Source organism: Syngnathus leptorhynchus, chromosome 8 (assembly GCF_054491065.1).
Source record: "Syngnathus leptorhynchus isolate UIUO chromosome 8, UIUO_Slep, whole genome shotgun sequence".
Classification (NCBI taxonomy): domain Eukaryota; kingdom Metazoa; phylum Chordata; class Actinopteri; order Syngnathiformes; family Syngnathidae; genus Syngnathus; species Syngnathus leptorhynchus.
The window spans coordinates 11,013,990-11,034,627 of record NC_141202.1 but is presented as its reverse complement, the minus strand read 5'-3'; the positions used below and the strand labels follow the sequence as shown (position 1 = coordinate 11,034,627).

At 46.2% G+C, this 20,638-nt stretch overlaps 3 protein-coding genes across 6 annotated transcripts; 1 reads left to right on the top strand and 2 right to left on the bottom strand.

Annotated features, from left to right (window-relative positions):
- Positions 1-1,171: 1,171 nt before the first annotated feature.
- Positions 1,172-6,164, bottom strand: sbk3 (SH3 domain binding kinase family, member 3). The gene is made up of 4 exons (XM_085918764.1): positions 6,039-6,164; positions 4,283-4,433; positions 3,386-3,588; positions 1,172-2,980 (listed from the first exon to the last, which is right to left on the bottom strand). The coding sequence occupies exons 1-4, from the start codon at positions 6,042-6,044 to the stop codon at positions 2,225-2,227; spliced, it is 1,116 nt and encodes a 371-aa protein (XP_085774890.1). The 5' UTR covers positions 6,045-6,164; the 3' UTR covers positions 1,172-2,224.
- A 2,658-nt stretch (positions 6,165-8,822) lies between these two features.
- Positions 8,823-17,438, top strand: epn1a (epsin 1a). 3 transcript variants are annotated; one of them, XM_085917827.1, is made up of 13 exons: positions 8,823-9,078; positions 10,661-10,816; positions 11,011-11,112; positions 11,387-11,545; positions 11,782-11,910; positions 12,148-12,268; positions 12,333-12,490; positions 12,633-12,704; positions 13,780-13,863; positions 14,093-14,381; positions 15,022-15,186; positions 15,356-15,598; positions 15,740-17,438. In XM_085917827.1, the coding sequence occupies exons 3-13, from the start codon at positions 11,044-11,046 to the stop codon at positions 16,180-16,182; spliced, it is 1,932 nt and encodes a 643-aa protein (XP_085773953.1). In that variant the 5' UTR covers positions 8,823-9,078; positions 10,661-10,816; positions 11,011-11,043; the 3' UTR covers positions 16,183-17,438. The 3 variants fall into 3 exon arrangements, with proteins under 3 accessions (XP_085773953.1, XP_085773952.1, XP_085773954.1); XM_085917826.1 differs by having other exon boundaries at positions 8,823-9,105; XM_085917828.1 differs by lacking the exon at positions 12,633-12,704 and having other exon boundaries at positions 8,823-9,105.
- foxj2 (forkhead box J2) lies at positions 17,062-20,434 on the bottom strand. Of its 2 annotated transcripts, none has more exons than XM_085917830.1 (9): positions 19,769-20,434; positions 19,540-19,614; positions 19,368-19,460; positions 19,104-19,223; positions 18,634-18,967; positions 18,374-18,505; positions 18,184-18,282; positions 17,797-18,108; positions 17,062-17,646 (listed from the first exon to the last, which is right to left on the bottom strand). In XM_085917830.1, exons 1-9 carry the CDS (start codon positions 20,072-20,074, stop codon positions 17,540-17,542), a joined length of 1,578 nt encoding a protein of 525 aa, XP_085773956.1. In that variant the 5' UTR covers positions 20,075-20,434; the 3' UTR covers positions 17,062-17,539. The 2 variants fall into 2 exon arrangements, with proteins under 2 accessions (XP_085773956.1, XP_085773955.1); XM_085917829.1 differs by having other exon boundaries at positions 17,064-17,646; positions 18,184-18,285.
- Between the last annotated feature and the right edge of the window lie 204 nt (positions 20,435-20,638).

The following is a 20,638-nucleotide window of genomic DNA, read 5'->3' as shown; positions in this document are numbered from 1 at the left end:
CGGTACCAGCGCTCGTGGGCTTTTCTCATCCAATGAAGCCCCAAAGACAAAACGCAATTGTAAGTCAAACCTTAAAAAATGGTTTGTTGACCGCTATCCTGGCCAAATCAGCTGGAACATGCTCCAGCTCGTACCCTCAAGAGGACAAGCGCCAAAGAAAATGGCTGGAGGAATTTTCCAATTATATCGCAGCTCTGTGTTAAATATAAAACGGATATCGGAAAGAAAAACACAGCCGTCTGGTGGGCTTCAATCCTCCCGCAGACGATTTCGCAAGACAGCCAATGCACTTTCTATTTTTGTCAGCGAGGCGCTTATTGTCATACCCGATAGAAAAACAACTGACTGACTTTTTTGTCAAACGTTTCAAAATGTCTGCTTTAATGACAACACTGTATTGGAATCTATTTTTTTTTTTTGTGATCTGTGTTTTATCTGTATTATTGTTATCATATTGTCAAAGGTAAAGATACATTTTTTGTTTCAAAGCACCTGGCTGAAAACAAAGCAATCCCAAAAAAGCCGGTTCAAGGCTGACTGTGCATCAGCAGGCCTGTTCTGTGCAGATGGTAGCGGCAAGGTGATGTTATGCAGAGTGTGTAAATAGACAAGTGAGGGGGTCTATTTATAAAAGTGTGTTGAGTAACTCCTTAGCTGGGGTTAGCGCAGGCACTGCATGAGCTAGCTCATCAAAATCAAATACTCAATGGAAAAACTGGTTACTTGGAAATTTTAAATCATATCAATTTAAGTCACATCCTCTTTTTTTGTTGTTGGTTTTATTAGGGCTGCTAAAATTATGATGCTGTGTGAGTTTGTTCCAATTTCCTCAGACTAGGAAATCAACAAATCGTCAACGCGTGATTCGGGGTTCGGAACGGCCGTAAAACATGGGCCAACATTCTTTCGAGGGCACTGTAACTGGAGTGCGAGTGATTTTTTTGGGGGGATGAAGTGATTGTCCATCTTTGACAGATGTAGGACAAGCATAAAATATGGATCCCAGCATGGCACAATGGAATTTTTTTTCTTTATGTATATACTGTTGAATTATTTTCAATTACATCAATGATATAAAGGCACGTGAGAAAATATTGTACTTTTATCTTCATTTATGTGACTCCATACAAATTTTACAGGCCTTTTCATGAATGTTTATCATACTCTTTATTATCATTGTTGTTAACAAAACACATATTTATACACTGGAATCTATACAACAGCAGTTGATATCTACATATATACTTTATAACTGTGTAAAAATAAAAAAAATAAAAAACAACGGTAAATACAGAACCTAATATTTGCAATTCAATAACTTTTATACAGTCACTGGACATACCATTAAGTACACCGGTGATGGTTCTAGAGCATAGATGTCAAACTCAAGGCCTGGGGGCCAGTTACGGCCCCCCACATCATTTTATGTGGCCCGCGAAGACAATATTTGTATTGACTTTGTCATTACTAAAATTACAAATTGTCCTCAATTTTAAACAATAGTGACAATGCTAGCAATTTTTATTACCATTCGTCTTTTTAAAGTATTTAAACAACATTGACTAGTCTCTGATTTCAAAACTAGTTATTCATCAGGTTGTTTTGTAGCCTATACTGTATGTCTATAGATGAAGACTGTCATGATGGCCCTCCTAGGGAAACTATGACTATGATGCGGCCCATGATGAAAATGAGTTTGACACCCCTGAATCTAGAATCTAGAGCAGTGGTTCCCAAAGTGGGCGGTGGAAAGATCTGGGGGGACGGTGAGGAAGAAGGGGGCGGTAGGGGGGCGGCAGTCTGAAGTCGAAGTCAGAAGTTCGAACGTTTGTTTGACGGTTTGTACACAACACGTGCAGCAGGACGAGTCAGTGGACGACACATCAGGGTCCGGTTACCGCACGCCGCTCTGGCCCAGTCAGATCCGACAGCATAGACTACAAAAGCAAAAGCTCAGGTTTGTAATTTCAAGCTTGTAATGTTCAGAATTTTCTAATAAAAACCGCATTCTGGTGGTCAACATCATCTTGAGTTCAAGTCAACATGAAATTGGGGGGAGGGGGGGGGCGCTAGGAATTCACTGGGGAGCCAAGGGGGCGCCAGCCTGCAAAAGTTTGGGAACCACTGATCTAGAGCATTCTGAGTTCACCTTGAAATTTCACCCCAAGCCCAATAAGCTGAACTTTTTGCGACAAATAGAAAGAAAAGTCCCTCCTATGTCCCTTCATCTCTCCTTTCTTCCTTCCCTGACAATCTCTTCCACTCCTCCTCCCGCCTCCCTGACTTTCCTGGCCTCCCTCTCTGCCTCCTCGGCCCTCCTCCTCTCCTCCTCCTCTGTCTCCATGAGCCAGGGTCCTCCCAGGTAGCTCAGGATCTCCTCGGGGTTCCCTCGTTGCTCTGGGTCGGGGTGGAGCAATTGTCGGAAAAGCGCCATGACCAGCGAGCTGAGGCCGTGGAACTCTGATGGAGGCGGGTTGTTGCTGTGATTCTCCTTCATGACGGCGTAGACGTCGGTTTCCTTCTCATCCCTCTCGCCCGTGCCCTCACGCTCAAACCAAGCTTTGTATTTGGTGTAGCGCGGGTCGTCGCCGGTGCTCTCCTCCCAGGGGAAGCAGCCAGTCAGCAGGCAGTAGGTGAGGATCCCCAAGGCCCAGCTGTCAATGCAGGGCTCCACCGTAATCCAAAGAGCCTCCTTCTCCTCCTTCTCTGTGACATCACACTCCTTCTCCTCCTCCGTCTCCTTGGCGGGCTCCACCTCCGGGGTGCAGAAAGGCGACTGGTACCAGACGGCCCCGACGGAGTACCCGATGGCCCGGGTCAGGCCGAAGTCACCCAGTTTGACCCAGCGGCAGGAACTGTCACACAAGAAGATGTTCTCGGGCTTGATGTCCCGGTGGACGAAACCCAGGGAATGGAGGTGGGTCACGGCGCCGCTCAGCTGGGCCATCACTCTCTGGACACTCTCCTCATCCAGGCCGACCTGGATCACACACAAGAGAGCCAACATGAATTGGCTCACTGATTTTGAGCCTACCAGAACCATTGTGCTGCCATCTGTCAGAATTTGTTTTGGTCCCTCACACTTGTCACTCAGTGTGAAGACAATCGCAGCGAACAAGGCACACACGTACACACTCAGTGACGCTAATGGAAACCTCCCGCCTCACTTCGCACGCTATCCTGCTGCCGGCTGGGCCGTGAGAGCTGCGTGTTCTCGCTCTTATCTCTTGCTCTGCTTGTTACTGGCAGTGATAAGATGCCTGCTAACCATCACCCACATCTCTTTTTTTGCTGACACGGATAAAATATTCAAATTGTAGTGTTTTTAATCTTGTCCACTGGGTGCTTAGATTTGAGTCAAAACGTTACGCATCCGTCAACTGACCTCTGACACGATGACACTGTACAGGTCCCCGTAGAGGCCGGCCTGCTGGGCGAAGACGTAGTGTGAGGACGTTGAAAAAAAGATCCCCAATGCCCGAGTCAGCGAGGGGTGCGTGCAGTAGGAAAGAGACAAGTTGTACTCCCTCAGGAAGGACGCCAGACTGGTGGACTGACGAGGGAAGAACTTCAGAGCCATCGGCGTTCCTGTAAGTCAATAAAGTGTGAAGCATACGATGGCTTTTAAATCTCTTTGAGGAACTTATACAAAATCGTGCAGCGAATTACTCTGTCGATCTTGTTTAGGAGAACGCAACATGTGCATTTTGCTGGGCTGTCTTCCTATTTTCTAAAGGAGTACCTGAGGGATCTGTTTTAGGTCCACTTTCTCTCTACAGCAACAAATCTCTGTCCAAATGTGACAAATACCCGTTTCTATATTTATGCAAATGAAAATCATTTAGTCTTTGATGTTGTGCAGTTTTATTCAAATAAACTAAAACAGCGTTCTACTGTGTTGCTCATCCGTAACCCTGTGAACAAATTTAACTTTCCCTCTTGGGGGGGGGGGCGATTGTGTTACAAACACATTACCGCAATCCAATCTTGAAGAATAGCTCTTGATTAAAGCAGCGGCTGCGTAAAAGGCAAAATGGATGCCATCCAAAGAGTCATCCTTCATCACATTACTGCGACAGTTGGCCAACACAACACGACGTTTCATCACAAGCGTGAAACCCGAGCCAGGATTGGTTACATTAGCGATGCACTTTATTTTGCATGGAGTAATCTGTGTTACCTAACTAAGTTAGGGAGTGAGGGGGGGGGGGGGTGAATTTCACGCCATGGCAATTGAGACGTAATGAGCTTTCAAACTGTCATCACAAACGGACAGGCTGACCTTTCTTCCTGTGCACGGCCAGCATGACCTTGCCGTAGGAGCCTTCTCCCAGGAACTTGAGCACCTGAAAGTGGTCAGACACCTTGAGGCTGGAGATAGCTTGCGCCGACAGGAAGCAGCGCTCGTCGAGTTCCTTCGCGATTGCGGCCTCCTGCGTAAAAACCCGTGTGATCAATGTGAGAGGAAGGAAGGTTTGGAGAAGTTGTACAAATATATTTTCTGTCTTTTTATCTTCTGCGTTTCGACAGAAGGTGTCAGGACGCCTGTTCTCTCTCCTACGTCCTTTGGGCGGGATCAACGAGATGTCTTATCAGGACGATGGCGGCATCTGGAGCTGTCACTCAGTTCTTAATGCTCAACACTTTGTCTCCTCCAGTCACAGCTTGGATGATACGCTTTGAAGTAAGTCCCTTATCGCTTCCACCACGGTAAATTCGGAAGGGGTGCGAACATTTGTGACGCACGGCAGTCAAAAACATGTCTTGACTTTTGACATTTTGTGTGTCCGCATTGAAGTTCACGCTGTCACGCCATGCAAAGACTTTTGGGAGGTTTGCATAAATTTCCTGCTTGGATGGGAAAATGTCAGCGAGTGGGAGCGAGAGGGACTCTTGGCACGGAGATGAAGATGACGGCCCTATTTTAAACTGAGCATTTGACCTCTTTGACGATGTCTTGATGTTGAGAGCATGGATTAAGCATCAGGGATTCAAATGTCCCCCCAAAATCTCTAGACAGTCACGTATCTACGGATGACCCGGCAGTTTGTAATATTGCGTTACCGACAATGTCAAACCATGCTGATTAAAGGCGACGTGAAATGAAATCTCTTCTTGGATGGCTTTCCAATGTAGTGGAGGCTGGAAATCGTTCCAGGGTGTACCGCGCAACTTGCTCACCCCACTATGGAAAATGGCTGCCAGGCTAATTTTCCAGCATTTTAAGAATAGTGAATGGAGAAATCCAGATCTGCAATTGCAAAATTGTGATTCCTTTCATTCTATTTCATTTTAATTTTATTCTATTTCATTTTAATATGTTGTATTGTTGCAATTCAAAAGATTGTGAATGAAAAGAATCAAATGCTATTTTATTTCACGTCTAATATTTGTAGCTTTATTGGCAGTCGCCGACCATTTTCACATTTTCAAAGCTTTTTTTAAACTAATGATAAGATAGGTCAAAAGCTGTGCATAACATATATTCAATATTATTATTTTATATGTAGCCTCCAGTGAAAGAAGTCATGCATGGTCATGTGTTTATTTTGTAAAAATTCAAATTGTATTTTTCTAAAATATATTTAATATAATAAATTAATTTATCATGATTCTCTATAGATTAAAATTGTATTATGCTAAAATATTTAATATAATAAATACATTTATCATGACTTTATCATGGGTTTGTAGAGGTTAAAAATGTATTTTGCAAAAATATATTGTTTAATAAATGAACTTATTATAACTTATATTTAAAACGGCACAGCTTTAATATATAGAATAACAATCATGTAACTTTTTACTCTCTTGTTTTGAACGATAACAACATTGCTTTCCTTTTATTGACATTTTCTGTACTATATACGATAATTTCCTTTTTTGTGTCATACATCATGCATTTGCTCATCTTCACATTCATATTCAAGGGGAAGACAAATTGAAAGTAGGCATAAAACAAATGGACACAAAAACACATAAAAAAAAAACTTTGCAGGCTCCAAACTAAAATGACTAAATTGAAGACGAGCACTCACTGTCATGCTTGTGCGATGGCGAAGTTCACTTCTCTTGTCACTGTTGTGGCTGCAGCTCCTCGTGCTCGGATGCAGCAGGTGCGACTCTGCTCTGTGCTTGCTCGACCCAAGTGGACCTGCAACTGATCGGCGTCCTGGCAAAGTAGACAATGACCGCCTCTCCCCTGGGAACGCACTTACAAAAACACTCCCTCCCTTTTCCTACTCTGTGTCCCAAGTCTGTCCGCAGCTTGCTGGCAAGTGGGCCCGAACGGGCGGCGAGGTATTTCAAACCTCTTTTTCACCCACTCCGCCTCCTCACTCCCTCCTGTCTTCGACAATTGATGCCGCCCTGTTTCCAATCTGTCATTCACCTTTGCCCTCCCTACGTCCGACTCTTTCCATGTCTCGCCCCCTCTCGTTTACCATCCGAGAGGGTGACTTCTCTCCGTCGTGTCGGATTCCTGATTTAATCAAGAGCTATGCTGGAATGATCGCAATAGGCCAACAAGCTGTAGCCTTGATCCCGGGACTCTCAGCGGGATTACAGGGTACAGTTAAGCGAGCCCCTGCCGGATTTATTGTCCGAGATCGCTTACTCTTCATTCCATGTCTATCAATGCATGGGCACTAATAAAGGAATAGACGTGCACGAAATATGTCAGGCCCGCCCCTGGCCGACTCGCATTAATGCATTCGGCTGTTTGAAGACTTCCAAAAACGGCTTCGATCGTGTACATGACACTCAGCTCAGCTTTCATCCTATGCTCTGTTGACGTACACAACATTTCTCCATAATGGGGAGTCATCATATGATGCGTTAAGAGACAATATGCATGGAGTGACTATATGACTTGTTTTTAATGAAGGAAATAGCAATAAAATAAACACTGGACATGGAACTAGTTTTTGAAAGGCCCGCCATGATACCGTTTTGAATCAACGTCTGCAAGAGAATCAATTCCAGACAATTGTCATAGTTGTTTACAATAATTACAAATAAAATATATTATTATTATTATTATTATTATTATTATTATTATATTATATTATATTATATTATATTATATTATATTATATTATATTATTAATTCCTATATCAACTAGAATATGTATCAGAGCATATTGTGGGATGTCAGCAGAGTTGAAATGGGGCCCGACAGTAAAACCCAAAAGGTATTAGCATCTCGGTGCCAGCTGTTCTTCCCACTTAGCACCATCTGCAGGTCAGGCCTCTTTTTCTCCGGCTCCCTTCGCTTCAACACCCTCCTCCTCTTTCTGTCGACGCCCTTAAATTTCCCCCCTGGTAGTAAATACTAACGGACTATTATTGCTACCGCCAGCGTTACATAACACAAACACGGGCTGCTATCACAACGGCTGAGCCGTACTCAGGTTACTGACCCCCGAGCCCTGCTGTGTTTGGGGCCCCTGGTGGATGCCGCGCACAAGAAAGTTTGCAGTCACTCCATAGGGGTTGGTCGGCCCCTGCTGTGGCAACGTCGATCCACTCCATCATTCATAATACAGCCTTCGACACAAGGTCGACGCCATTCACACATATGTACAGTACATAATGCACACAATCACTCTTTTAAAAGTTAGCGGGCCGCTAGGCTACTAGCATCAGATCCATCATATATATCTTGTTTTTGATCAAAACTTGGACTTACTTCACCTTTGACCTATTTTGAACATAACTAAAATGAGTTTACTGCAAAAAAACCCCTTTAAGACCTTTTAAACCTAGATAAGGTTGGGAGTTACTGATTCAAATGCCAACAAGAAGATTTCATTATTTTTTATTCCCCCCATTTGATTGTTTGGATGAAATGATGTGTGTGGAGTAACAAAGTTTGGCGGTGTGACATAACCAGCCGCCACACCACCTGTCACAATGGCCTTTGTGACAATGATAATCGCCTGCATTTTAAGGTTTATCTCCACGAGATTAATATTTCCACAGCATTGTCACTAGCGTGCTATCATTTCGCAGGGGTCACGCCGCTGCGTTTTCTCCTGCCGCCGAGACCTGAGGGGATAAGAGAGACACATGCGGGATAAAAGAAGAACATGAGAACACGCATGTCTGCAAGGGCAGCTGTTCCTGTGTTGTTCTGATCCATGGGGCTTACGTGGTATTTATGGGTCCACAAAAGACTGTGGGCGTACAGTTTGTCCAAGGATGCCTCTGTGTGGCTGGCGCACGATACGACCACAGCCCCGCCATGCTAAGTCAGCATCCCTGATGGGCCCCACTGCATGACCAAGACAGTAACATCGTAGATGGGTGGGTGGATGGATGGATGGATGGATGGATGGATGGATGGATGGATGGATGGATGGATGGATGGATGGATGGATGGATGGAAGGATGGATGGATGGATGATAGATAGATAGATAGATAGATAGATAGATAGATAGATAGATAGATAGATAGATAGATAGATAGATAGATAGATAGATAGATAGATAGATAGATAGATAGATAGATAGATAGATAGATAGATAGATAGATAGATAGATAGATAGATAGATAGATAGATAGATAGATAGATAGATAGATAGATAGATAGATAGATAGATAGATAGATGGGTACACAATGGATGGAAGTTGTTTTCATCGAGTAAATGAGTTTTATCAAGCTATCTTGTCATTCGTCTATTTTATTGACGTTTTTGTAACGGATTCAAAGTGACACGGCACAGTACTTGCCGACTTTGCTGTGCGTGCGTGCGCGCGCGCGCGCGCGTGAGGAAAACAAAGGTGGCGAGGGGGTGCGGTCTGGTCGTAGTCACTTAGCGGAAGCGGAAACTCGGCCATCTCCTCCTTGCTGCTACGTGCAGGCTAACCCGGGGTCAGTCCCCTCCCCACGCTCCAATTCGAATCTTCCTCCTCGCGCCGTCTCGTCACCAATGTGGCCCACGTTTTGGTTTTTCGTGTGACCGCGTCACACTCGGCCGCACTCCTCATGCCGGACATGCCCGCGCCGTTTCGCAGTCCTATTGGCCAACTAGCATCGGCTAGCTTGCTAGCTAGCTAATCTCTCCTAGCTGCAAGTGAGTGATACCTTTGACCACTCACCGGTAGGTAACATAACACTCATTTTGACGCCCGATGTGGTTAATGGTTAACACGGGGGCAGAATCGCATGCTTAGATAGGAGTCTTAGCTTGTTGGTGGATAGCTAAGCCGTCGTGTGGTTAAATTCTACTTTAGCCACACAAGTGAAAGCTTGGGGGCAAAGTGCTTCTTTAGCTCAGGTACAAGCGCACGGGACGGCGCTTAGCATTGCATAGCACGAGCATATGTCAAATGAAGTATGTTATTTTTAGCTCATTAACCGCTCATCCGGGTGCTTCGTAAAACATTGGAATGTTTTCTAAGCATTCTATTTCAGAATGTTTGAAGGAAGTGTCCGTTTTTGTAAAGCTAAGTTAGCACAGCAAGTGCTAAGTTGGTAGGCGTGTCAGGCAAGCTGCTTTGCCGGGTGGAGACTTTTCTAATGTCAATTTGATGCTCGTTAATCAGAACACCGCGTTGGACTTGCACTAAACGATGACAGTAATGGTTCTCTATTCCACGGTGACCTTTGTGTTCACTCGTCATGACGTCACCTGTGTGTTGCTACCAGCTGTTGATCTGAAGGGTTGGTAAATTCACTTCAAACGACTCAATTTTATTTCTAAAAACCCTAACTTAAAAGATATTTTACGACAATGAGCAAGTCACCAACCACATTCGTCATACATTGTATTATATATGTAGAAAACAAAAACCTGAAACACACATTTCCCCAAAATGATATTCTGTCAAATGCTGAGTCCGGTTAGATCGTCCACTTTGACCTGAATAAACCATACTAAGAGTTTGGATTGTTAGATGATGGGGTCCAAAGTAATTTTTAGGGGTCTATTTAATAGTACTATTTCATCCATAGGGTACCTGAATCATCATTTTCTTTTTAAGAATCGCAAAGAGACTTTTTGGATGCACTGACTGTATATGTTCAGAGGGAAGGCCAAGCTTCAAAAGTTATGTCTACGCCCTTACTCACTGGCTTGTTTGAACTTTGAAACTCAGCAGTGGCTAATTTCCCAGTTTGTTATGCAAACAATTTGATCTGTCGGTAGGTGCGTTGCTTCGATATCCTTTTTAAATATGTTTGGTCTGACTTTGTCGATGCACACAGTAAGTGATTATTTAAAGAAGTAGTCTGAATAAACATGCGGTTGTTTCAGTATTTTAAAGATCAGGCTGTGCTAAGACGCTCCCCATAATAATATCCTTGCTGGGTTACTTTGAAGGCAGAGTGAAGTACTTGAAGTAGGCAACATGTCCAGTTTTGTGGACAAAAAAACAGAACCAACCGTTTCTAATCGTGAAATCTAGATCAGTAAGTCTGTCTGCTCACCCAAGCAGATAAAATCCATTCTCTGTGCCCATGAGTTGTTTGTTAATTTCCTATCATGTGATTTTTTTTTCCCACTGAATATCTGCTCTGTCCTCGTTTTATCACGGGCGCTTCGGAATCTGCTGCTCTGCTTGTGCGTGTGCTCGCGTGTGGGTGACTTAGCAGACAGTCAACAGCAAGTGAGCATGTCATTTAGCTGCTTTTGTTTGTCTTCTCTCACTCCACAGTTCTCATCTCCCGCCGGCTGTGATTTTTTTGCTATCCGATGTTGCCCCGGAAAGAAAAAGGACACGGCCGGCTGTGAATGAGCGGCGCCCCAGACTCAAAGTCCAGCAAGCGTAGCAAGAGGAAAAGCCCGATTCTGCATTATTCTTGAGTAACAGGTGTGCGAGACACTGACATATGCTCCCTTTATTGCTACAAGAGCTAATGCAAGGTTTCCACAAACTCTTTTGACAGATCAAATTGAGAAATTGTGAGGTTTTGTCTCATTTTGCCATAGCATTGACAACCCTAACCCTTGATGACCTAAATATCCGTGTGAAAACATCTCAATTCCCAACCAACTCCCCTTCAGATCCCTACGTGGCTCGACGGCCCGCCGGTTGCCATGTCGACCTCATCGCTACGGCGACAAGTGAAGAACATTGTCCACAACTATTCCGAGGCTGAAATCAAGGTTATATGTTGCGCCTTATATGGCAGCTACTTGCACTGCCTTTTTTTTTTTGTCTCTGTCAAAACACCCACATCCCCTTTTGTGGGCACATTTTCTGCTAGCTCATGTTTGCCATCTTCTGTCGCACTGATCGCAAAATGTTTCTTGCTAATCGTGTTCCTTTTTTTTTTTTTTTTTCTCTCTCTTTGCTTTCATTATATACCTGCATAGTCGAGCATAATCACGTTAAGATGTCACAAATTGTTACTTGATTGTTATTCTGTCCCTCGTTTAGGTTCGGGAAGCGACGTCAAATGACCCATGGGGTCCCAGCAGCTCTCTGATGTCCGAGATCGCCGATCTGACGTACAGTGTCGTGGCCTTCTCGGAAATCATGAGCATGGTGTGGAAGCGCCTCAACGACCACGGCAAGAACTGGAGGCACGTGTACAAGGTGCGCATGACTGACTTGCAGACTTGAACCTTGTTTGTGGGAGGATGCGGATTTTATTTTAAATTATGTATTTGATTTCATAACATTAGTTTTATTTTATTTTTATGGCCCCTAGATGTTTACGTAACTGTCCCTAATTGGCTGCAGTTTGTAATCACACACAAATGCATTTGGAATGGCAGTAGTTTTATTTTTTTTTATGTTTCGTGTTATATTATCGTGTTCATATGTGCCAGGCCATGACTCTTATGGAATATCTGATCAAGACGGGTTCCGAGCGGGTCGCCCAGCAGTGCCGAGAGAACATTTACGCAGTGCAGACCCTGAAGGATTTCCAGTACATCGACAGGGATGGCAAAGATCAGGTATGCAAACATACCGAGGTGTTTGGTTGCTGAAATGCAAAATGATTCGTTCCAAAAGTTCCGCCCAAAGCGTGCCCGAGTCCAAAGCGTTGGAGCGCACAAAGCCGGCTATAAAATAACACTTTATGGGACACTTTATAACATCTTTACAATTGCTTACACTAACTCAGCATTGCGATGCAAGTGATTTATTTTCTTTACAGCGGTACTTTGAGGTCTTTGTCGTGAATTTTGCAGGGCGTGAATGTGCGCGAGAAAGCCAAACAGCTGGTGATCCTGCTGAAAGATGAAGAGCGACTAAGAGAGGAGAGGATCCACGCCCTCAAAACCAAAGAGAAGATGGCACAGACCTCCAGCGGTGAGACTCTTTTGTTTGGTGACCTCCGCCAGCACACTCAGCGTCTCTCCACGTTGCCTTCCAGCTTCTTCGGCGCCGTCGGCACCCAACCTGGGGGGCAGCCTGTCGGTGGGCTCCCACTCGGGCGGGGCAGACCCCGAGCAGGCGTGGCCGCAGAGCTCCGGAGAGGAGGACCTCCAGCTCCAGCTGGCTTTGGCCATGAGTAAAGAAGAAGCTGAGCAGGTAACGCAAAGCAGTCGAGTGGGCGAAAAGAAACACGTTTTTGTCGAAGTCTGCGGTTTCACACTATGCCGGCAAGCGTATGCGATGAAGATTCACTCGCGTGTAGCTTTGCTCTCATGATGTAACCCCTGACCTCCCCCAGACTAGCAAGGACCCTCTGGAGGACGCCGAGATGCACTATGCAATGACACTCAGCAAAGAGATGCTTCAAGAGGTTAGGGCCAGTCGGCAGGCACGGCCGGCCCGGCACGCCCACCGGCCTTCCGCTATCTTGACTTTCTCTCCTCTGGAATTCACAGCGTTGTCCAATCAAAATGACAAATGGATTGCTTATATTTGGCACGCTTCCTTTCCATACTAAAGTCAAAGGAATTGTTAGCGGTGCTTTTACACCTGTAGTTTGCTTTTTGTGATCCGTCTTAGTTTTGTCCATTTCCTCCCTGGTTCGGTTTCCTTTGACACAATTAAATAAATAAATAGCAATAAGTCTCATAAAATGTTTAAACTGAAGAGCCCGTGTCCACCCTCGACAACGATCGTTCATTTGCCGGTGTTTGAATCGAAACGATTCAAAGGGCATTACTGTCCTGACTCAACACTCGACCAAACAAACCACACCAAAGGAGGAAATGGCCTAGATTATAATTTGAAAAGGAACAAGCACGAGAAAATGTGTAATTTATATCAAATCAAATATCTTATCATGTATCTTATTATTTCAACCTAATCAATCCCGTTTGTGGAATTTGCATGCCAAATATGTTCGATTTAACCCCGAATGGTGGCGTGTGCAAATATTGATTCTTCTTTCCTCGTGCACTGAACTTTGGGCTGGAATTGAAATCCCTCCTACTGACATCTCACTTGTGTTCTTCTCCTGGGTTTCTTTCCAAGCGCTTAACATCACACACAGTCAAGTGTTTGTTTCTCAGCTCTTCGATAAAATGTCATTCAGTAGGCCAGTCTTTTTTTGTTTGGTTAGCTCCGGTGTCTGTTTCCTCTTAAACAGAACACAGCCCCCCCGTGGCAAAGTCCAGTTCACGTAAGACTTGAAACTGGCAGTCAGTTGGGTCAGCATGTCCTACTTGGTCTTTCAAACAGATTGTCATGATCTTAAAAAAAGAATCTGATATGTCCAGATACATTTTTTATTCATTCCAATCCTATTGCCAACCTCATTGTGCATCAAACTTTGCTCATGTCACTGTGTTTGTTTGTGTGTGTGTGTGTGTGTTGTGTTGTGTGTGTGTGTGTGTGTGTGTGTGTGTGTGTGTGTGTGTGACTGGCAGGAAGAGCGACTTCGTAGAGGCGACGACTTGCGACTGCAGATGGCCATCGAGGAAAGCAAGAGGGAGAAAGCCAAGCCAGAAGAGGTGTGTGTGTGTTTGTGTGTGCGTGCGTGTGCGTGCGTGTGTGTGTGTGTGTGTGTGTGTGTGTGTGTGTGTGTGTGTGTGTGTGTGTGTGTGTGTGTGTGTGTGTGTGTGTGTGTGTGTGTGTGGACTCTGTGGGCTCTGCATTTGCCAAATGTAAATGAAGCTTTGTAAAATTCCTGCCAAGTGGTAACATAACAGATGACATTGCTGAATGTTCTGTGGTGGACAGAACTCTCTCATGGAGCTGAGCGCCGTGGACCCCTGGGGGGCGCCTCCAACTGCCGCTCCCGCTCCCACCGTGGGCTCGGCCGGCCCCTCCCCTCCGCCAAACCTTCCCATCGCCACTTCCGGCCCATGGGGCGCCACCGCCACAGACCCGTGGGGGGTCGCCTCACCCGCTTCCCCGACCGGCTCCGACCCCTGGGTCGGAGGGCCGCCGCCAACTATAGCCCCTCCTCCAGACCCCTGGGGAGAGACATCCAACAGCGTTCACAACGCGGACCCCTGGGCAAGCTCAGGTAGGTAACGATAAAAGCTCGCCCCGCCCGTGTTTTTGCCACGCAGTGTCCATGTTGTTACCCTTTTTCCATTTCTTGTCATTCACTCACATGCTTTCTTCTTCATGTGGAGGAAAGCATGCTTGTGAAATTCATCCTCCCTGTGTGTCGAAAGCAGGATTCAAATCGTTTTCTTCCGGTTTGGGTTTGACTGGTCGTTTCCCAAACAGAGTGCTCTCATGTTTGCATGGGTGATGCCGCAAAAATGAGAGTAAACAAAATGGCTAGCCACCAGCGTCACATCAGAGTCTCTGTTTAGGAAACAAACTTCCTGCTTCATCCTGATTGTGGATTTGTAGCAGGGCTGGGCGATTGATCTTAAAATTAGCTAAATTAAAAAAAATATGTCTTTAATTTTTTGGGGTGAATTTGCTTATAGCAAACTAAATTCACAATGAAAATTTGGGCTCTCACAAACCAATCTTTTTAGAATCAATTGTCATATCGATTATTCCAATCAATCACTCTGGTATTAATATGAACACTATTTTCATATATCTTTTTTCGGGATTGTTGAATTGCCCAGCCCTAATTTGTACCTGTAAGGTGTTGTTAACCCTCCCCTTCCACTCCTGCATCCACCACCCCTTCCCCCCTGTAGCCGTGACACCCCCAAGTGTCGACCCCTGGGGCCCCTCAGTGCCACCCAGCACTTCCTCCTCAGGGGGGCCGGTAGACCCCTGGGCGAAGGACGTGCCTGTCCCTGCCTCTGACCCAATCACCTCCGACATCTGGAGTGACTCCGCCAAACACACTAACGGCACAGGTACATTCACGTCCATGAGTCACTTGCGGGAATGACTGTACACACACACACACACACACACACACACACTGTACTATTGTCTTTGTCCAACATTTCATCCCCTTCAAGTAGACGTGGTTAGACTTCCTGTGTTTGTCCAGTGGCCAACTTTGCACTCTTCATTTCTCAGAAGAGCCCGAGCGACGAGGGTCCTCAGCGACGGGCTGCAACAGCACCGGCTCGCCCGAACCTTTTGACCTCACGTCCCTCGGCTCTTCCCTTCCCGTGCGCAAGACTCCCGAGTCCTTCCTCGGACCCAACGCAGCTCTGGTTGATCTGGACTCGCTGGTGTCGTCCAAACCCAAGCCCAAACAGCCGCCGCCTCCTTCCATCTCCTCGTCGTCGGCGCACAACCCCTTCCTCCAGAACACAGGTGAATTCATTCCTGATAGGTCGATGGATTGTGTCCATAATGTATACACACAGAGCTTTCTGGTTCCGGGATTCCGCAGACATTTAAAATCGTGTCAAGGTGCCTCCTATTTATCACAGTGTGGCCCCTTTTTCCCCTCAGGCTCCTCCCCGGTACCCGGCATGGCCGTGACCCCGGGCAGCACCATCTCCAGCCGCGGCGTCTCCCCGATCCCGGCCTCGTCCAACCCTTTCGGCGTAGCGCCGCCCATGAGCTCCATCTCTCCTCAGCCCTCGTCGCTGGGCCTTAGTGGTCTTCGCGCCAGCCCCGTGCCTCCCAACCCCTTGCTGGGCATGCAGGCCCCCGCCATGGGCCTCATGGGTGCCCCGGGCATGGGCCTAGGTGTGATGCAGGCCGGCCCCATGGGCTACGGCGGGCTGTCCCCGATGGCGCCGCCCGCTTCCGGCATGATAGGCCCAGGAGGGGTCGCGCCCCCTCAGCTGATTTTGGGCGGGCCCGGCAGAGCAGGAGAAATGATGGGCGCGGGGGGTGCGGTGGGGGGCGCCGGGACAACGGGAGCCAGCACCAATCCGTTTCTTCTTTGAGGACGTGTCGGCGCTCGCTCGCTGGAACCTCCTCCGTCGTAACCTGCTGCTCCCTTTTTATTCAACACGCGCAAATTTCCACTCGGCTATACCGAAAAGAAAATCACAGGTCTGTCCAAAAAGCATTTCACCGAGGACTCGTTTATTTCACCACGTTTATTTCAAGAAGGGTTATTATGGGGGTCCGGGGGAAAAGAGAGATCTATTTATTTAGTCGTCTTTATGATCCGTGTGAAGCTCATCTCTAACATTTGCGCGTCGAGAGAGAGAAAAAAAAAAAAAAGGCCGCCAAGGACAAATAACAAAACAAAGGGTGAAAGAAACTCTGCCTCCTCTTCCTCGACAAACTGAATCTCTGAGAGGAAAAACGCGCATGAAGAATTTTTTTTTTTTTTTTTTCCAACTGCTCATGGACTGAAAAGAAAAACACACATTTCAGGTACAATGTGGGTCAAATCATTTCAATTAATTTAAACCTAATTTATTTCATCCACTTTTTTGGGGAACAATCAAGGAAAATCAAATGTGATCATGCCATATATAAATAAATCCAATGCTTATTTTCCTTATTTCCTAATTGCTGTGGAAACTCAATCGGTTGACTGATCCGAGACCCGCTTGTGGAAAAAAATGTTGCGAGGGTGCCGGATGAAGAACCTCTTGTGCAAGTCTGAAATATTTCCAATACCTTTGTGTGTACGTTTTAAGCCACCCTTGTTTTCGTTTCATGTTCTGTCTTCTTTAAGTGAGTCGCTCTCAGGTCCTAATTTGCATCCATTTGTTTTGTTTTGAAAGACTAACCTGTATTACTACTTTGCATTGTCGGAATTTCAAATGAGTTGTTGTTCTTATTGAACATCGTCGATTTCATTTCATTTTTTTGATTGTTTGCAACATTTCAATCCCGTTCTTAGGTGTTTTTTTGTGTTCAAAGACAGACATTGACAAAACTAATGAGTGGAGGAGATGGACAGAGACTTGACAACATGCTCCATGCTGTTCTTTTAATTTACACATTTTATATCGACAAGGAAAAAAAAAAAAATCTTATACTGGGTGAATTTGCCTGTGAACGTTCACATTTGACAAGTTAAAAGAAAGCTATTAATGAAATTTAACAAAAGCCAACAGGAAGCAGGCGTCATGGCTGGTTTCATGCTTGTGCTGTACTTTCACGTCTTTATCCTATTTGCAATTTTTACTGCTGCAGAGTACAATAATGTGACAAGAATAAATGTATATTTTATTTTCCTTGATCCATTTGATTTTTAAATCCAACGCAAAAACACCAATCTGCAAAACGCATGCAGCAAGAAGCGCATCAAAAATATTGCACTGTATCTTTTGCTCACTAATGTCAGGCAAGTAGGGAATCCCAGTCAAAGTCATCCTGGATCTCCTCGCTGTTGCTGCTCTTAAAAGACGGACGAGGTCGAGGTGCCGTCGCTTGAGGCTGCGCGCCACCTAAGACGCACAAACACGTCCAAAAAGTCAAATCCACTCAACAGCACAAGCTCAACTCTGATCGTCAAGGAGGAAGCGGGTTGCCACAAATCATCAAGATGTTCTGCTATGCAGAGAAAAGTTCCACAAGACGACATAACCATCTCTTACCAGCTGTGCTTGCAGGTCGATGAAGGTTATGGCCCTGCGTGTGAAGAGGCCTGCGGAGCAACGGCGAACCGTTGGCGGGGCCGTAGTGGAAAGACGACGGATGGGCAGTGAAATGCGGCGGCAGCGGGGTGTAGGAGCAAGGCTGAGGCAACCAGGGGTGATGCGAGCCCAGAGGCAACGGGGTGTGACTCCCCGAGGTCAGCATGTTTTTTTGGGCAAAGAAGCGATTGAGGGAGTCGCACAGAGATGTGAAAAGCGCTGGGTCCAAAGCCCAGTCGCACAACTCCGCTTGGCGCATGCTCTCCAGCAGGTCTGACCACACAAAGTAAGAAAAATTTTAACTTGGATCGTCTCGTGTTGTTTGGGGGGGTGGCTCGATATTCTCACCTGGGTGACTGGAGAGGTCGATATTGGCCCAGTCCAGGTTGCTGGCGATACGGAAGCTCTCTTTCAGAGAGTCCGTGCTTGTGAACCAGTCTGCTGGTACTGCTAGAGAAAACACCAAGCGGCAATTTAAGTCCTCCAAAGACTTGTGGAATTTAGTGGCTGGTGGATTTTGATATATTTGTAGACTCACTGTGCTGCGAATGGCGCACTGTGTCACTGGGTGGGGCAGGTGGTGGTGCAAGGTGAGGTGACATGGGCTGGAGAGTCGGAGTGTGAAGCGGGGTGATGTCGTTGCTCGGTAGAGACACAGTGGTAGAATCGGCTGGTGAAAAAAAAAAAATTTGGTCATCTGAATGGGAATTTTTATTGTCATTTTGTGTTTTTTTTTTAACCTATGGAGACAGGATCATGTAAATGCATTGTGATATCACACCGGGTGTCAATGCTTACCTTGCGAGCCTCCTCTCTCCCTCATACTCTTGATGAGTGACTTAAAAGACGCATACAAGTCGGGTAAGTTCATCTCGTCGAAGGTGAATCGCAGCGGGGGGTCGGCCGTGGGGTGTCCCGACCCGGCTGACGAGGGGGTGGTCACGGGTAGAGGAAAAGGGGAAGAAAAAGTGGGACCCGAAGCAGTGGGTTGAGAAGAGGGAGCAGATTCCGGTCCTAAGTGGGCACGGAATGTCTGACAGGCGCTAGCAGCGGAAAGTGGCGCGATAGGGGGAGTCGGACCAGGTCTGGGGGGAGCGTTGATCGGGGTGGCGGCAGATGGTGTGTAAGGTTGCTGCAAAAACACGTCGTCTTAGTGTGAATTTGGTTGTGACTTTCATAATGTCATAACAATGTGATCGTCGTGGAATTAACTAGTTTTGACGTCTATAATCGTCAATGAGTGGATGAAGGCTCAGGATGTTTGTTACCTTGCATGGGGGAGGAGAGAGGGAAGCGGGGCGGAGCGGCTGCTGCAGGGATTTTTCAATTGCTATGCCTTTGTGGCTAGCTGGATGAAGAGAGGGGCCTCTTTCTAGTTCTTCTGGAGCCTGTAAAGTAAAAAATGGCAAGAGTTGATAAAAGTAGCTCTCATCACAACTGATAAACTCAAAATGTGTCACCGAATGATTCAATTAAATGTAACAAGCGTTTGTTTTTTTTTAATAGACTGATTTTGACTAATCAACACTCACATCAAGCCTTTTCTGTTCCTCATCCGGAAAAGGGCGTTTGGACGCCCTGGCTTGATTGGACACCGCTGGTCCATCCATTGTCCAATAGGAGCCCTGGAAAAGTCGAAGCAACAAAACATTTGCTTGGGACAAAGTTGGGTGAGATCCGGTGGTGAGCTTTTCAACTATTCACCTTGCCAGGGTCGTTGTGTGGACGGGGAACTTTCCTGAAGCATTTATTGAGGGACAGATTGTGTCGAATGGAGTTCTGTGAAGGAGAACATGACGTGACGGGGAGAGCAAATATTATTCAAATGAATTCAAGACAGTGTCTCCTTATTCTTGGTTTATAAATAAAGTTACAAAGCCTGAAAAGAATTTATCGACACGTCAATTGGAAGCTGCCTGGCTGGCTGGCTTACCTTCCATCCGCGGCCCGTGTGATTGTAGTAAGGGAAGGCGTCACTGATCCAGGTGTAGATGTCATTCAGGCTCAGCTTCCTCTCCGGCGCGGCCGTGATGGCCATGGCGATGAGGGTGGCGTAGCTGTGGGGGGGTTTGCCTTTGGGGTTGGCCGGAGAGGGGTCGTGCGCGGAAGCCAGCGCATCTTCTCTGTCCCTCCTCCTCTCCCTCTCTCCTCCGCGTTCGCGACCCGAACGCAGGCTGCTGATTCCCAGTTGCGGTAGCCAGTCGATGCTGGTGAGACTGGAGTCCAGGTTGGAGGACATGTTGGGAATCTACGGACGAATCAGCGGGGTTCCTTTATGAGGCAGATTGTGGACTTTTGAGTTGCATACTTTCACTTCAGCAAAAAAAAAAGGAGGATCCTATCGCAATAGACTTCACGCAGCCTTCTTGTGGCCACTCGAGGGCCGAGGCCTTGAAAAAAACCATTTCATGCTGCCAGTGGTGCATAAAATCAAAAGCACTAACCGCACACTCTCCCACCAGCTCACCTTCAGATCTTCCCCCTACAGCATCGTAATCCCCTCCAAAGCTCCAGTCGGGGAAAAAAAAAAAACTTTCGTGAAACTTTGTTCAGAACGAGACCTATCGGGTGAGCTTCCTTTTTTCTTCCCCTCCCTTTTTCTGCCTGTGCATGAATGACGTCACCTGCCCCGCCCTCCTAGGTGACATCATCGCTTTTGGATACCTCCTCTTGCAAGCTTACGAGCCAACAAACAAGAGGGAGCATGTCAAATCTGACTGCTTTTTAGTAAGGGAAGTCGTTATGTCATATCATTGGTATCCAGTTAAAAGTCTTTGAAACATCTAGCACATATGTTGTTTTC